Source organism: Trichechus manatus, unplaced genomic scaffold (assembly GCF_000243295.1).
Source record: "Trichechus manatus latirostris isolate Lorelei unplaced genomic scaffold, TriManLat1.0 scaffold00247, whole genome shotgun sequence".
Lineage (NCBI taxonomy): Eukaryota > Metazoa > Chordata > Mammalia > Sirenia > Trichechidae > Trichechus > Trichechus manatus.
This window is the reverse complement of record NW_004444183.1, coordinates 1,326,341-1,343,932: the sequence shown is the minus strand read 5'-3', so window position 1 is coordinate 1,343,932 and position 17,592 is coordinate 1,326,341. Positions and strand designations below refer to the sequence as shown.

The 17,592-nt window shown below is 38.1% G+C and overlaps 1 protein-coding gene across 1 annotated transcript in view; it reads left to right on the top strand.

The window, feature by feature from the left end:
- Nucleotides 1-17,592, top strand: part of ABCA13 (ATP binding cassette subfamily A member 13) — a 527,556-nt gene that overhangs the window by 369,858 nt on the left and 140,106 nt on the right. Inside the window, 4 exon segments of the mRNA XM_023724448.1 lie at nucleotides 1,757-1,826; nucleotides 8,044-8,162; nucleotides 10,265-10,352; nucleotides 14,557-14,665. Of these exon segments, the coding sequence (XP_023580216.1) occupies nucleotides 1,757-1,826; nucleotides 8,044-8,162; nucleotides 10,265-10,352; nucleotides 14,557-14,665 (386 nt within the window).

Below are 17,592 nucleotides of genomic sequence, written 5' to 3'. Positions count from 1 at the left end.
AACACGTCATCTTTTCTTTCTGTCCTTTTTATGAATAATAATAGTAAAAAAAATCACCATTGAGTCAATTCCGACTCATAGCGACCCTATAGAACAGAACAGAACTGCCCAATGCGGTTTCCAAGGAGCGCCTGGTGGATTCAAACTGCCATTCTTTTGGTTAGCAGCCTTAGCGCTTAACCACTGCGCAACCAGGGTTTCCTTTTTGTGAATACTCATAGTAAATATTTTGTTTGAACATAAAAATTGCTAGAGGCTGGGAGATCTTCAAAAATGTAAAAATCTGTTAAATTCCATCACTGATAATTATGCAACTCTGATGCTCAACATTCTTAGTTATAAAAGGGAGCTGAGGTGAGAATAATGAAGAATTTGGAAGAGGAAAAATAATTTTTAAGGTTATCCATTAAGTTATAAAAACTTGCTAAAAGTCATCTAAGGCTTGTGTCTGAAGAAGAAAGAGCCTGCTGAATTTAAGGAGCATAAACAGAGTCATTTATTTAAAAGTAATTATCAGGTACAGTCCTCTGCTTAAAACATATAACTCTCTTAGAGTTATTTGTATGTTAACTTCTAAGTCCCAAATTGGAGTTCCCATAAACTAATTAACCAAGGAAGTATTACTGGGGAAGCCTTTAAATTATTTTTTGATATTTCAAAAAATTACTTGGAAATTGTATTTTGCTAGTCTAGTTAATAGAAATGGCAAATTTCTTTTCTTTGGCCGGTACTTTTTTCAACTTGGTGTTGTTGCTGGCTATCTTGCTGGGCTGATAACCGAAAGGTTGGCGCTTCAAACCCCCCCAGTGGCTCCATGGGAAAAAGACCTGACGATTGGCTTCTACAAGTATTGCAGCCAAGAGAATCCTAGGTAGTTCTATTCTGTAACATGAGGTCACTGTGAGTTGGAATCGACTCGATAGCACCAAACAACAACATCTTGTATTGAAGCAACACTGTGAAGAGCAAAGGGCTTGCAGATGGACTGACCCATCTTGCCACAGTGTGATCTTAGGTGAGCTACTTCACCTTTCAGAAACTCCATTTCTTCTTCTGCAATGGTACTATTCAGGGATTTTCATAAAAATGTCTAGATGAGTGCTTATAGTTCAGAAAATGTCAGTTTCTTTCCTTTTTCCCAATTTTTGAGTAATTGAAAATAATATCATTAATAAAGCAACTTTTGATTTACAAAAAAAATTCAAAGTATGGGCCCAAGAAGGAAAAAAAAATATATATACAAGGAATTTGGAATAAAAATTGTTTGGAAATATTGCTGCAAGTTGTTTTCAAACAGTTTCTGTTGCTTAAACTTTCTTTAAGATGGAAATTTATGGTGTTTTTTTTTTTTAATGGAGAACAGATTACTGTGTTATGTCATAAATAGGAATTAGCAGCTCACTGTATTTATTAATTGCTTCTTGGGGCTAAGATACTTAGCTTGGAGACATGGAGCCTCAGGATTCACGATAAACCCCACAGCCCCCTAGTGAAAGTCACAGGGAGCCTCGGTCTATGTGCAACACAGTGAACCAAGTGAACATCATTTAATATAATGGAAATATTGTCATTGTAATAAAACATTGTCAGATTAACAGCTCAAGCTGTGAAAACAAATGTTAGAGTGCTGCCTCTGCGGCAGTTGGAGATGATTATCTTGTGAACTGTGTTCTGGTGTGACGGGATTCTTTTTTAAGGAAATACAATAGCTTTGTAATCTGAAAGATCATTCTGGTTTTCTCCTTTGTTTTGTTAGGAAGAATTCTTCGTGCTGGCACACTGATCCCTTTTCTCCCCCAGAACTCCAGGATTCATGTGGCTGCCAGGTAGGTCTTTTGCACTGTTTTTGCTCTTTTAAGGTATCAATCAATGTCAAGTAAGAAAAAGAAGTTTATTCCATTTATAAAATGTTCATTTTTTGTTAACGAAATGATTCCCTAAGATTTTTGGTTTACTTGATGAGCTGTTTTTGGGGGAAAGTTTTCATCATATGAAATGGGCATTTATTCAACACATGTTATATAGGCTCCAGGGTGTCTCTCTTATTCATTACCTACACATGGGGTCGCTATGTGTTGAAATCAACTCCACAGCACCTAACAACAACAACAGTGTTTATTATTATTACCATCACCAATAGTATTTATTAAGCAAATGAATCTTCTTCAATTAATAATGAGGGAGCTAGAATTGCCCTGGGTGGGGTGTGGGGAGAGGAATTTCCTGGAATTTCAAGGCAGGATGCTCTTAAGGTTACTGTCAAATTTTTATTTGAGTCCCTCGAGCTAGATATTAAGACCACTTGGCTCTTTTAATTATAGGTTCATTATACAAAAAGATAGAGATGTAGGTATTTGTGTCAGGGGTCCCTAAGACTACTTTCTGGCTTGATGATTCACTAGAAGCACTCACAAGACTGAGAAACCTGTTATACTCACAGTTATGGTGTATTACAACAAATGGATATAGATTAAATCAGCAGCAGGAAAAGGCATATAGATGAAGTCCGTAAGTGACTAGATGCAAGCTTCCAGATGTCCACTTCCAGTAGAGTCACATGGGGATAAGCTTACTTCTCCCAGCAATGATGTGTGAGAACACATGTAAAATATTGCCAACCAGGGAAGCTCACCTGAGCCTTGGCACCCAAGGGTTTTATTGGGGGTCATTTCCTGAGTGACTGATCTTAGCTACTCAGTTTCTAGTCCCCCAGAGTCCAGAGTCAAAGTGATACAGCATGGCTCAGGGCATCAAACATGCAAAAACAGGCATTCACTGTAAGTCACAAAGTTAGCATAACCTATCTGGTTAAACTGGTACAGCATAGCCCAAAGCCTCAGGCATACAAAAATACTTTTATTAGGCAGGATATTCCAAGTGCTCAGAAGCTGTTTCCCAGAAACCAGTCAAGAGCCAGTCAACTTGAAAACAGACCTTTCTTTGGCATGTACAGGGCTTGAGAAACTGGGCCTCTTGAGTTAACCCTTTACTCCACAGTATTCCACTGTTTAAGTGAAGGCACAGCCATCTACTTTGTGAAGGAGAATGAACTGAAATGTATTTGGAAAACTGATTGGAATTCATCTCTCAACAGCTAATTAACAAAAGACATGGCCTAGTAGCCACAATCAACAAGATAATATGACATTCCTGATTTATGGAAAAAAGGAAAACAAATGAGCAAACAAATAATTTAATCAATTCATTAAATTAAATGGCCACATGACAAACTTGCTTTCACCCTTTCATGCAACTATCCTTAAACACAATCTGTTAGGCTCCTCAGAGCATTTCTATTTAGTGGCCCATAGGATAGCACTAAGTAGAAGCTACCTAAGATTTACTGGAATTAGATTGGGTGCCAATAGTAAAGCAATTAATGAATAAATATTGGAATTGTTGATTTTTGTGTTTCTAAATGTGTATGCCAGAAAAAACAGATTCACGTGAAAAAATTCCATGGTCAAATAGGTCTTATAAAAAAGCTGTATAAAGTAATATTAGATATGTCTCATTACTACAATTCTTCTAAGATGCTTGTCATGGATTGAATTGTGTCCCCCCAAAATATCTGTCAACTTGGCTGGGTCATGATCTCCAATATTGTATAACTGTGTACCATTTTGTAATCTGATGTGATTTCCTTATGTGTTGTAAATTCAATCACTGTGATCTAATAAGATGGATTAGTGGCAGTTATATTGATGAGATATACAAGATTGGATAGAGTCTTAAGCCAATCTCTTGATATATGAAAGAGAGAAGCGAGCAGAGACACATGGGAACTTCATACCATCAAGAAAGCAGTGCTGGGAACAGAGTGCATCCTTTGAACCTGAGGTTCCTGCACAGAGAAGCTCCTAGACCAAGGGAAGATGGATGACACGAACCTTCCTTCAGAGCCAATAGAGAAAGCCTTCCCCTGGAGCTGTTGTCCTGAATTTGGACTTGTAGCCTACTAGACTGTGAGAGACTAAACCTCTCTTTGTTAAAGCCATCCACTTGTGGTATTTCTGTTATAGCAGCACTAGATGACTAAGACAATGCTATAATATGATAATGTACTTGAATTGATAAGAGGGTGAAAAACATGATGAGCATTTTCTGCAAATCATTTGACTAAAGAACACTTTTTTGTGTGTGAGGCACCTGTGTTCTCCAGGAAATATTTTGCGGAATACTCGTGCACACATTAGGAGTCAAAGGATCTCAGGAAAGAGGGAATTGAGATGGAATTGATAAAAGTCCCAAGGAGTGGGTGTTGTTAATCAGGGCTGGCTCGAAGAAGGCATATACAAAGGTGTGTGGAAGGATGGTCAATACCAAAATCAGTTCACTGGTCTGTAGTGATCTCATTGAACCCCAGTTAACTGTGTTTTTTTCAAAAAGTGAAATATTTCTTTTACCTTAAGTGTATATGTGCTATTCTGATACTGAATGTGCAAGGATATGCCTGTTTCCTTATATATTTATCAATTACACTGTTTATCCTACCAAACCTACAAAAAAGCTAAAAGGTTAGTTCTACTTCTGAGGGAGAAGACATTATTTTGAATATACACCATTAGAGAAGACTTCAAGAGGAACTGGAATTGAACTGTCTCTGAAGAACAACAGGGTTTTTTAGGGTTTGAGCTCCTGTGGATAATAGCAACAATATGACCAAAAACTTATAATTAGGAACAAGTGTAGCTTTATACAGAGTCATTCAAGGGTATGTTTATTTCCAAATTAAAGCAAACTACCTGGATTAAAAAAATATAAATTTATTCTCTCACAGTTCTGGGAGCTGGAAGTCTGAAATCAGTGTTACTGGACCAAAATCAAGGTGCTCCCTCCAGGAAGTAACATTTACAGGTTCCAGGAATTTGGATTTGATATCTATGGGGACCATTATTCATCCTATTATAGTCCATCATTTGACCCCCCCAAAGATACACATCCATTCCACATGTAAACTGCATTCAATCTATTCATCTCTAAAAGTTCCAGCCTATTAGAGTATCAAATCAGTCCAAAATCTCATCTGTCATTGACTGAAAAGCCCCAAATCTCATAATCTAAATAATCTAAATCAGATATGGATGAGATGCTGGGTATGAACCACCCTGAGGCAAAATTCCTCTCCATCTGGGAACTTGTGAAACTAGAAATCTGCTTCAAAAAGACAATAATGGGATAGGCATAGTATAACAACTGTAAAAACACCAAAAAAAAAAAATTAAAAAAATAAATAAATAAATAAACTTGTTGCTGTTGAGTCAATTCTGACTCATAATGACCTTATAGGACAGAGTAAAACTGCCCCATAGGGTTTTCAAGACTGTAATCTTTACGGAAGCAAATTGCCACTTCTTTTTCCCCTGGAGCATTTGGTGGCTTCAAACTGCTGACCTTTTGGTTAGAGCCAAGCACTTAACCACTGTGCCAGGGCTCCTTATAATAGCTATATACATCGTTGTTCCAAAAGGGAGAAGATGGAAGAAAGGTGTCCTTGGTTCCAATCAATTTTAAAATCCATCAAAGCAAATTTAATTAAGCTTTAAGACCTGGGAGTAATCCTCTGTGGCTTGAAGCTCTATTCTCTGAGCCTGTGGCTTAGGCTTCTGCCTCTGCTCCCACACACTGGCCCCTGTACCTGCAGCTCTGCCCTTCAAGTAATCCTTCCTTTTTTTCCTAAGGGTAGCACACATTTGAAGCTGAGTAGTTTTGTCATGCTGTTTCCTGCCTGTAGAATTTTGGGAGTCTGACAGCCTTATCTTATTTCTTCCTGTCTCTGTCCCTTTCAGTGCCAGCTGGCAGTATTTTGGCTGATAAAACGTTCTCAAAAATTTTGTGGCTCTCCTTTGTATGTCATGGGGATTCACATCATTAGACAAGAGGCTCCTTAACATATCTTTTCTGGATAATACATCTCTATTCCTGGCTTCAGCTGAGATACTTGAGGGGATTCATGAGTCACAAACCTAACCTCTTTGGCACTTGCAAACATTATTTAGCCACACTCTTGGCCTTCTTTCCAGAACATATTTTCTTAAGTGAATCTCCTAGTGTCAGTGTTTTCTTTGTAATCTGGATAGGCTGAGAATTTTCCATATCATCAATTCCTGGTACTTTTGTGCTTAAATGTTCTTCCCTCATAAGTTCTTTCCTACGTCATTTTACTGTAAGCATCAAGAAGAAACTAGGCCACACCTTCAATATTTTCTTGGAAATCTTCCCAGCTAAATATACAAATTCATCATTTACAAGTTCTCTCCACACAACTGTAGTATACAATTTAGCTAGGTTTTCTGCTACATAGAACAAGGATATTTACCATGTTTACCATGTTTCTCACTTCCTTCTGAGCCCTCATCAATAGCACCTTTAACATTCATATCTCTACCAAGAGTCTGTTTAAGGCAATCTAGGTCTTTTCTATGATACACATCAAAATTCTTCCAGCCTTTACCTGTTATCCTATCCCAAACCCACTTCTCCATTTTTAAGTATTTGTCATAGCACCCCACTTCTGGTACCAAACTCTGCATTTGTTTCCCGGGGCCACTGTAACAAATTACCACAAACTATGTGGCTTAAAAAACAGAAATTTATTCTCTCACAGTTCTGGAGCCAGAAATACCAGATCAGTACCACTGGGCTGAAAACCAAGGGCTCAGCAGGACCACACTCCCTCCAAAGACTCTCTTCCTTGCATCTTCCTCTTCTGTCTTCCTGTCTAATCTCCCTCTGCCTTTGTTTTGTAAGGGTACCTGTAATTGCATTTAGGGCCAATCTGATAATCTAGGATAATCTTCCCATCTCAAGATCCTTAACTTAATTACATCTGCAAAGTCTTTGCCATATAAAGTAAAATTTACAGGTTCAGTGGATTAGGATCTAATAGCTTTGGGGGTCATTAGTCAGCCTACCATAGAAGGTGCGTTTAGAGAGAATGAAAATAGATGAGTTTAGAAGTGACTGAGGGCGATTTCTAGTGGGCTTGAATTATTTATAAGAATTTGAATTTTTCAGCAAAGGTGTCATCTAATGAAAATAATATTTTTAAAAGATGTATTTTGATGCAGTAATAAGGTAAATCAGAGAGAGAAAGGCTAGAGGTAGGCAAAATTTAACAGTTGTTATATTAATCTGTGGTTGAGATAATTATTTCTGGCTGATTATAATTGACAACTATTATTATCCCTTTTAGCATCTTCCCCAAGCCTTTCTATCAAGAACCTAAAAGCAATACCTTAAATTTACATACTTCTTACTTTTCCATAGTTCTTTAATATATATCTGAGCCTAACAACAAACCCTTGAATTAAATAAGGCTATTTTTAATTCCATTTTACAAATGAGAAAACAAGCTCTGAAAGTTGAAGTGAAAAGTCCAGAGAGAGACTCAGTTCCTAGTGTGGTAACTATTTTAATACATTTTTTTTCCTAAATTGTTCTGAGAGATGGAAGCACAGCATTTGGAGCCTGATCCTTGTCTGTGGCTGGGTACATGCCATGCGCAACTTCCAGTCTCCTGAGTTTTTAGTGTTCTGGAGAGCACTTCCTCATACTTTGTTTGGTAGTTATTTTATGATTCAGAAATAAATTATTACTTCTCCAGTGAGCTACTGGAGAAGAGCTGTTTGGTTTATACTTTAGACGTTTCTGAAAGAAACACATTTCTTTGAGTTCTGCTTCTCATCCTCTCACTAGTTGCCTCTGGCTCTCAGGTTTATTAAATGCAAGATCACACCAGTGAAAACATTATTTTCTCTTTTTAGTCCTTACCAATTAGCCCAAACGTACATACAGAAAAGGTTTTGAAGTCCTCACATAATTGACTGCTAAGGTCACAGAGGAATTCTAATAGAATCCTCAAATAGAAGTATCTCTTCTAAGAGATTTTAGAAACTGGAACATATAAAAGGCCATAGACTTTTTTTTTTTTGAAAATTGATAGTTATGGAAAGTTAAATTTAGTTTAAAGTTGCGTCAGTAAATCTCTTTGTCGTTTATAAATAAGTTTCTATCTTATATCTTTGAAAAAAAAAATGACAGAAGTGTCCAAATGGAAACGCCGGAGCTCCCTACATGAAGAACAGCCTGGGCCACACTCTGCTAAACCTTTCTGCCTTCAGTGTGGAGGAGTACTTGCTGGTGGCTTCTCAAAAACCCAGGTGTGTTCAAAGTAGTCACTGTTTTTTGTTTTTTTCTATTGCCTTTGAATTGCTTTGGAAAATCCATTGTTCAAAACTCTAGTATTCTTAAAAACTCAAAATTCTGCTACTTGGTGCTCATACAAATTCTGAAGAAATACTGCAGGCTTTAAAATTCCTGACTGCTGCCTTTCACTCTTTGGGAATGGAGGATAGAAATCATATCAATTGAGATTCAGTCAATGGCAGAAGCAAGGGGAGCCAGAAGCATTTTATTGCTTTTGCATATAAGAACAGATAAGTTAACAGTATAATGAAATAATCATCTCCTTTTAGAATTCCCTCTACTAGGCAGCATCTCATATGGGAACCTATGTACACCTTGGTATCTTACAATTCCTCTTAGGTAATTTTTGGAAAAACTTTAGTTTTGTGCTGAATTTCTTGGAGTCTAAGGGGGTGAATCTAGACAAGGGGGATAGCAATAAGTGTTTCTTATTGCTTTAAACTGCAGTAATATTCTCCACACAGTGAAATTTCATACATCTCCAAACACACAACAGTGCTTCACATTGAATGCATGACATAGACTGCGTATGTTGTCTGGGATACCAAGCCCTGCCCTTTATGTGTCCACTCTTTCACTATGACATCCCAGAATGTCAACAGCCTTCCTGGACATTGCTGTTAGTTGCCGTAAAGGTGGCTTCTATGTATGGTGACCTTACGTACAACAGAATGAAACATTGCCTGGCCCTGGGTAATCTTCTTGATTGCTGGTATGTTTGAGTCCATTGTCATAGCTATTGCAGTGCCTTCCAACCCAAGGGGCTCATCTTCCAGCACTATATTGGACAATAATCTGTTGTGATCCATAGAGTTTTCATTGGCTAGATTTTGGAAGCAGTTTGCCAGGTCTTTCTTCGTAGTCTGTCTTAGTCTGGAGGTTAAATTCTGCTAAAACCTTTCCACCATGGGTGACCCTTCTGGTATTTGAAATACCGGTGGCATAACTTCCGCATCATAGCAACATGCAAATCACCACAGTATGATAAATTGGCAGACGGGTGTTGGGGACACCTGCCATACCCTATGTAATTTGCATGCCTCTCTTCTGCTGTCCCACATCTTAATGCCTTTAAAAGTGCCCTAGAATCATTGGTTTTCTTTTCTATCCTGTATGCTTAGCTTTTTGAAGGTGAGTAAATAGGTGCTCAGAATTTAGAATGGTACCTGGCATACAAGAGGTGCTCTATCAATGTTTGTTGAATGAATGAATGAATGAAATTCAGCCAAGTCAGAATGCATCATTATCCCTTTACCTCAACTTTTTCAGAGAACCGTCTTCCACTGGCCTTTGCTAGGGTAGGGACTCTATGGGAGAAGATTGCTCTTCATTCACCATTTATTTAGAGAGTAGAAAATGGAGTTCAATGTCTGCCTTTATTTCTAATGTCAAATATTTGTTGCTAGCTGAATATGTGCCAGGAACTACACAGCTCATGGGATATGGAAATAAAAGATACAATTCCCACCTGGAGGAAATTAAAGGGCTTCATAAACTAGCAAATAGACAATTTAAAGTCAGTGCGGTAAACGATACAATGGAAAAGTAGGACATGGTGAGAACCCAAAAGAGAAGGAACATCTAACCCAAGTGAAGTATTCTGAGATGCCTTCCTGAACAAGGCAATATTGGAGTTGAGTATTAAAGAAGCAAATCTAACGAAGACAAAATATCACGAAGACTTGGTGGCTTAAAAGATCATGACAAAACTGTAGGTAATTCGGAGTGGCTGGTTTATAGGGGAATGATCTTAATTAAAATATAGCTCTGATGATCAAGACCATATCCTTTACATGGCAAGTATTTGCTAACATGGTAAGTTCGGAGGAGTATTTATTGATACGGAGAGACCCATCAATGCTTTTTATGTAAGCAATGCCCACACTGCGTGCCTGCATCCCGGCACTCACCATCAGCTCACATGTGATGAACGTTCACCTGGCTACTCTCCTAAGGTCATTGTAGCTACTGAGATTAGTAATGAAACACTTACAGTCTGGTTAGATGTTCTGGAACTCTCTAATTGAAGAACTAACACAACATTTAATGTCAATAGGCTTGGAGGTTGGTCTTTTGGAGTACAAATCCCTGATCAAGTTGAAGATGCCAATTCAAATATATCAAAACCAAACACCCTGGCAAAGGTAACAGATTTTTGTTTGTTTGTTTTAGAAAGATTTTAAGAAAACTCAGTATTCAAAGATCTATATGGGGCCTGGGAGGACGCACATTAAATCCTAATGTTTGTTGCTGTGAAATAGGTATAGTTGTATATAAACATTCCCTTGAAAAAGAAAATTAGTTTTTTTCCTTAGACTGTAAAGAAATATAGCAGATAGGTTATTGCTTGATGTTAAGACAGGAACTCACCTAAGAATCTAAACCAAATGAGGGGATATTCTATTTTTAAAGACATCTATACTTGAGATAACTGGAAACATTACAAGTTTCCTTTGCAGCCAAGAGTTCTTCCATGCACAAAGTTAAATTCCTCATCCCCTGGAGGCGGATGGAGCTATAACTAACATGATGAAAGCAGTGTTATGTGGGTCTACCCTTATGGCCCCTGTCTTTTCCAGCCCTGCCAGCACTATCACACAGAAATGAGAAATCACAGAGATTTATTCAGACGTGAAGAAAGAGGACTGAGAATTATGATACCTCATCCACCAGTAGAAATGGAGAAGTGGTGAATACCAGAGATTTTCTAAGGAAAAAAGTCAATAAAACCTTAAGATGAGGAAGGATGAAAGATTCACCACTTTTGGCCTCAGTGAATGGAGAAACAGGATGGTGTTTGATTCAGAGAGAAAGTGGAAAAGAGGAGATTGTGGGAGGAAGACAAGTTTATTGCTAGATACTGATTGTAAGTTTGTTAAAAAACAAAAAACAAAAAAAAAAACTTGCTATCTAGTCGATTCTGACTCATAGCAACCCTAAAAGACGGAGTAGAACTGCCCCATAGGGTTTCCAAGGCTGTAATCTTTACAGGAGCAGACTGCCACATCTTTCTCCCCCAGAGTGGCTAGTGGGTTCAAACCACTGACCTTTTTGGTTAGCAGCTGAGTGCTTAACTACTGCGCCACGAGGGCTCCTTGTTAATTCATTAGGACATCAATATAGAAAGTACTATAAGTGATTTCTTTTTATATAGTGTGGGTGTTGTGTCTACTCGTAAACCCATCACATAACTAATGAAATAAGGATGATGTGTGTGAGTACAGGAAGGCACCTTCCCTACTCTGTAATATGGACTTATGGTTTACGTAAACCTGGCAAAGTTTATGGGGATTAAGAATTTGTGCCTGTTACATATTCACTCTGTGGAATACAAGTTCTTTAACAGGTATTTTACAATGTGATCCAGGCAGTAGTTGAACAAACAAAACCAAGAAAAGAAATGTGGTCAGTCACTCTATCTGAAGTGCATATGTTCTAAAAGGTGTTTTGATTCAATTAGTGGATCCCTGACAAAAGTTTTACCAGTCATTGTGTGGTCTGTTCAGAATGCCCTCCTTCAGTTGAGCTTTCTTCATATCTGTTTTCCTTTACAGGTAATGAATGTGAGATTTATAGCTTGATATGAAAATATCAAGATTCACAATTTGATAGGGAAATAACCTGAAATACATTTGTCGGCTTTTTAAACATACTTATTATGTTGTTAGGTACGATAGAGTCAGTGACCCATTAGAACAGAGTAGAGCTGCCCCATAGGGTTTCCAAGGAGTAGCGGGTGGATTTAAACTTCTGACCTTTTGGTTAGCAGGCAAGCTCTTAACCAACAGGGCTCCTTAAACGTACTACGAGGCCGTTATTAAAGTATTCCTAATTTGTGGAAGGAATCTATTCATTTCCTCTAAGGATATTTATCTTCTTAATCTATTTTAACCCAAAACCTTCTTATTTACAGTGGTTTTATGGGTCCGGGACACAGCAGTAAGGGCTTCCCCAGATCTCTGGTTCAGTAATGAGGTGGACTGTGATTCCTGTGTTTCTCTGACACCTGTCTCTTTTTGTCTTTGTTTAGACTAGTCTTCTATATTGACAGGTTTAAGTGGTGATTATTGGAGTTTTTAATGTTGTTTGACATGCACTGTGCCAGGCACATGAGGGCAAATGAATTGTATCTGGGCCTTTGGGGAGTAGGAATGTACCTTCTTCCAGAAAGCTGAGTCATCACAGTATTGCAGTAGGGTTTAAAGGGCGAGCTCTTATCTGAAATACCTATTGGAAGCTGCCAATGGCTGATACCATGCCAAGTTATTGAATTAAACTTTCAGTAATTAATGACGAGTGTTTTATTTTGGCCTTTAGGGTACTTTCCCAAGACATAGCCTTGTGATAATAATTTGCGTAGTCATTCTGAGGGGAAAGTGGAAAATTTGCACACAAATATGCTTAATGTATGATTCATTATATTGTAGAAAGTGTTTCATTGAACCTTTATGAGTTATATCATTCACATCTTGAGTGTTTAGCTTATTCAATCAAAACACCATTGAGGACATACACACTTCAGATAGAGCAATTGACCACATTTCTCTTCCTGGTTTTATTTGTTCAACTACTGCCGGCTGAGCAGAGTTGGTGCCACAGTATAGAGGACAGCAGGTTGTAACATGCAGTGGTATTGTGCATACATTCTGTTTTCAGTTAGAATTTTGTGCACTCAAATGTCTACTGAGTGATCTTCTTTTACAGTTACTTAGTTGCCTTTCTGACATGCCTTCTGACATGTTAGGTATGTTTTGTATGTTTTGAGGTGTCGTAATATTTTCCTAAAAGGAGATTAACTTCCTCTTTCATTTATTGGTATTTATTGCTTCCTGACAGATAGGGAAGGAAATCCCTTAACTTATTTCTAGAACACAGTCTGGCATTTTAGAAAACCATTTTTAGGAGGAAAAAAGAAAAAAAGAGCAGATTTGAGGCCCCCAACCCATCATCCTAGCTGAGGCAAACTGTCAAGCAGACACTTGAACGCGTTCAGCCAAGATCAGCAGAGCCCGGCCTGCAGTAGCGGAACCCAGCCGACTCATGAGCTAAGCGAATGTTTATTGTTGATGCCACAGAAGTTTGTAATTATTTGTCATACAGCATTATTGTGGCAATAGATACATGATACAGAAATCAGTACTAGAATGAATTGTGGCTGTAACAAAAACGGAAGATATGTGACCTTGGTTTGGAGATCAGCAAGGGGTGACAAGGAGGCAATTAGAGGACGCTGGAAGTATATAAGAAAACTCTTAGGGAAGCTGGAAAAATGGCAAGAAAAAAAGTGACTGAAAAAAATGCAGTATCAAAACACATGGTAAAATTATTACCTGTGGTACCTTTGGAGATGGAAATTATGTCCAGTAAACTTTTTGACTAGGACATGGAGAACTCTAGGCAAAATGTTGAAAGACATAGCCGTAGAATGAAGATCAAGTCAAGTGTGTAGCTGTAAGACCCTTTGTTAAGATCACTGGAAGAATAATGATGCTGCTAAGTGACCTTCTCAAGTAGACAAAAGGGCTTCAAAGACTAAAGGGTGTTGATTCTCAGCACCCTGACATTCTCAAAATAGGTTTCTTCAAGCATTCACTTTAGTGTAGTAGCTCTAATTCCATAAAAGGAATTACCTATCACAACAGACGACCTTGTCTAGAGAAATGAACTGTCCTAGCAATTGAATTAAGATGAAAATCTGTCAGTTGATTCATTGTTTCTTGACCAGCTTTCCAAACTGAATATTTCCCCCCATTTTTCATTAAAATATTGATATTTTGAAATATAGATATTTTGAGGGTTCAATTAGTATTTTTATGATGCTTATTATCCCAACTTTAATAACATTGTTTTTCTCCTTCACCTTTCTCCTGTATGACAGGCATGCTCCTTTGTTCTCCATGCTCAGCAAATGTTCAGTTCAATTTCTTTTGAGAAATAATGTTCCATGTTCACTTATTAATTTGAATGTAATCATTTTTTTTTTTCTGATGATCTTCCATGCTTTTAATCTGCAGGTCAAATTTCATTGGCTTACTAACTGAGAAAGAAAAAAATGATGGGCTTGGGTTCCTTTTTCCCTGTGAGAATATAATTATATAGCAACATTCACATTTGTTCTGGGGAAAATTAATCTATTTTTAGCTGTAAATTATATGCTTGAGATAAATATAAAATTAGCAGACTGAAATTTACTGCCCACTGCCAGCTAGGAAGGCATATTATTTTGAGTCCCGCATTCAGGTGCTGATGAAGGTAATTGGCATATGCATTCCCTTTGTCCAAGAATAATTGACAAATGGACTGAAGAGCTAATTTTATGAGAAACATTAAATTATCTTCCTTTTTTAGGTGTGGTATAATCAGAAGAGTTTTCATTCTCTACCTTCTTACTTAAATCATCTAAACAACCTTATTTTGTGGCGACACTTACCCCCTTCTGAGGACTGGAGACAATATGGTAATGTTATTTTTCATTCATTGTAATTCATTACTTCCAATAATATAGTACTTTTACAAGTGAAAGAAGCAGACAAGACTGAATAGGAATGTGAAGAATGGTGGGAAGCTTTCTATTTGTCCATTCAGTTCATAGATAAAATACTTCTAATATTGTAGACTCAATTTGCCTCTAATGTGTGCCATTAGAGGTCTTTGCCTTTTTGCAGCTCGGACCTAATTCACAAGATGAGGGGAATAAAAGGTGACTTGAGAGTTTTCTCTTGAAAGTGTTTTATTACATGACTTTAATATTTTAGAAGCAAGAATAATTTCACTTTTAGAAGACATCATTATATGGAATGTTATAGAAAATACAGACTGCATTATTATTGGGAAGGTGAATATCATACTTTGATTTATGCTGGATCTTCAACTCATCAATTATCCATACTGATTCACTATGATTTCTTACTTTGATAAATGATACAGATCCATTTCTGGAATCCAGAGTTAAGTTGGTTTACAGGAATGTTTATGTTTTTCTTGGGTGAAGCCATGATTTTTTTTTTTTAATTGTACTTTAGATGAAGGTTTACAGAACATTTAGTTTCTCATTGAACAGTTAGTACACATATTGTTTTATGACAATGGTTAACAACCCCACAACATGTCAACACTGTCCCTTCTCAACCTTGGGTTCACTATTACCAGCTTTCCTGTCCCCTCCTGCCTTCTAGTCCTTGTCTCTGGACTGTTGTGCCCCATTAGTCTCGTTTTGTTTTATGGGGCTGTCTAATCTTTGGCTGGACGGTGAACCTTGGGAGTGACTTCACCACTGAGCTAAAAGGGTTTCTGGGGGCCATACTCTTAGGGTTTCTCCAGTCTCTGTCAGGCTTGTTGTGAGTTAGAATTTTGTTCTACATTTTTCTCCCACTCTGTCCGGGAACTTCTGTTGTGATCCTGGTAAGAACAGTCAGTGGTGGTAGCCGGGCACCGTCAAGTTGTACTGGACTCAGTCTGGTGGAGGCCGTGGTAGCTGTGGTCCATTAGTCCTTTGGACTAATCTTTCCCTTGTATCTTGTTTTTTTTTCATTCTCTCTTGCTGCTGAAGGGGTGAGACCAGTGGAGTATCTTAGATAGCTGCTCACAGGAAGCCATGGATGTTTCTTAGTGATTTGGAATTATCATGAATAAGAGTGGATGAAGTTCAATAGAAGGAGAACAGACAAAAATGAAAATGGCTCATCACAAGCTCCAGACCTGAGAGGAAGGCAAATGAGATTAGTAGGAGCTTCTGGCTGGGAAGAGAGTAAAAGGAGGCATGGGACCAGATGTCATGATGTAAATGATGAGCTGATGGAGGAGGAGAGAGGAGAATATGGAGGAGATGTGGTGAGGGAAAGAAAGGTCAGAGTTTGAGATCAGAGAAGTACAAAATTTCCTGCTCAGGGATTGAGCAGGGTACCGAGGTGGAGGATTTGAGGAAATATCACTATGGACACAGGCAATCACAACAAGAAATAGAGGCACTGAGGATGGAGGCTGTCCAGTCGTTCAATAAGAACTGCAAGGGCTGTCAGGCGGTGGTTCTGAGCTGCTTTGCCACTTAGCACACACCTGACAGATAGATGGTGGTTGCATGGGGGCTGCTTCTGTGGAACACACCAAATTTGATGAATCACTGATTGTAGCAGGGAAGTAAAATCAAACAGCACTTCAGACGTATTTCGGGGGATGAAACAGCATTTTCACAAACGCATCAGGATCAAGAAATGAAACTAGTCATTTAATCATCTTTTTTAAAAGTACAATATGTAGTTGTAGAAATAGAGATAACACAAAATTTACCAAGTTAACATTTTAAATGTATTTTTAAGTATTTTTATAAGGAAAAATAAATATATGACTAATCCAGTATTTTAAAAAATGGAACTTTTATTTTTAAATTAGACTCTGTTCTTCCTGTATGTCCTCTGTTGTGTTGTTAGTTGCCATGAGTCATCTCTAACTCCTGGTGATCCGGTATACAACAAGATGAATCGTTGCCCGGGCCTGCACCATCTTCCCAATTGTTGGTACGCTCAAGTCCATTGTTGTGACCACTGTGAATTTTGAGTGCCTCGCAACCTAGGGAACTCATCTTCCAGCACTGTATTAGACAATATACTGTTGTCATCTATAGGGTTTTCATTGGTTAATTTTTGGAAGCAGATTTTTTAGGCCTTTCTTCCTAGTTTGTCTTTGTCTGGAAGCTCTGCTGAAACCTGTCCACCATGAATATTTAAAATATTGCTAGCATAGCTTCCAGCATCATACCAACACAGAAGTCACCACAGTGTGACAAACGGACAGACTAGGAGGGTGGGGGATACCTCCTCTACACAAGTAATAGTATTAGCTAAATAAATAAATAGCAACTATTGTGAGGATGGTATAGGACCAGGCAGTGTTTTGTTCCGTTGTACGTAGGGTTGTTATGATTTGGAACCGACTCAATGGCACTCAACAACAACAAATAAATATGCACTATTGAAAAATAGGAAACCCTGGTGGCATAGTGGTTAAGAGGCATGGCTGCTAACCAAAAGGTCAAGCAGTTTGAGTCCACCAGGTACTCCTTGGATACCGTATGAGGCAGTTCTACTCTGGCTTATAAATCTTGTAAAAAATGTAGCAATACGTGGGGTATAAGATATAAGGATTTGAAACACAATTTCATACGAACTGCAATGGCAGAAAATAGTCTAAAAATTTTAGTAACCAGGAGATTGTCAGCCTCCTTTAATGGAGACGTGTCCTGAAAGGGTGGTAGCTGTCACATCCTCCGCTTCTTCCATTTGCACCTTTCCTGGTTTTTGCTTCCATTGGTTTCCTGGAAAGGCTGGATCTTTTTTCCTGCAATTACAGAGGTAATAGTGCCTTCTACTCAGTGGGCCTTAGATGAAC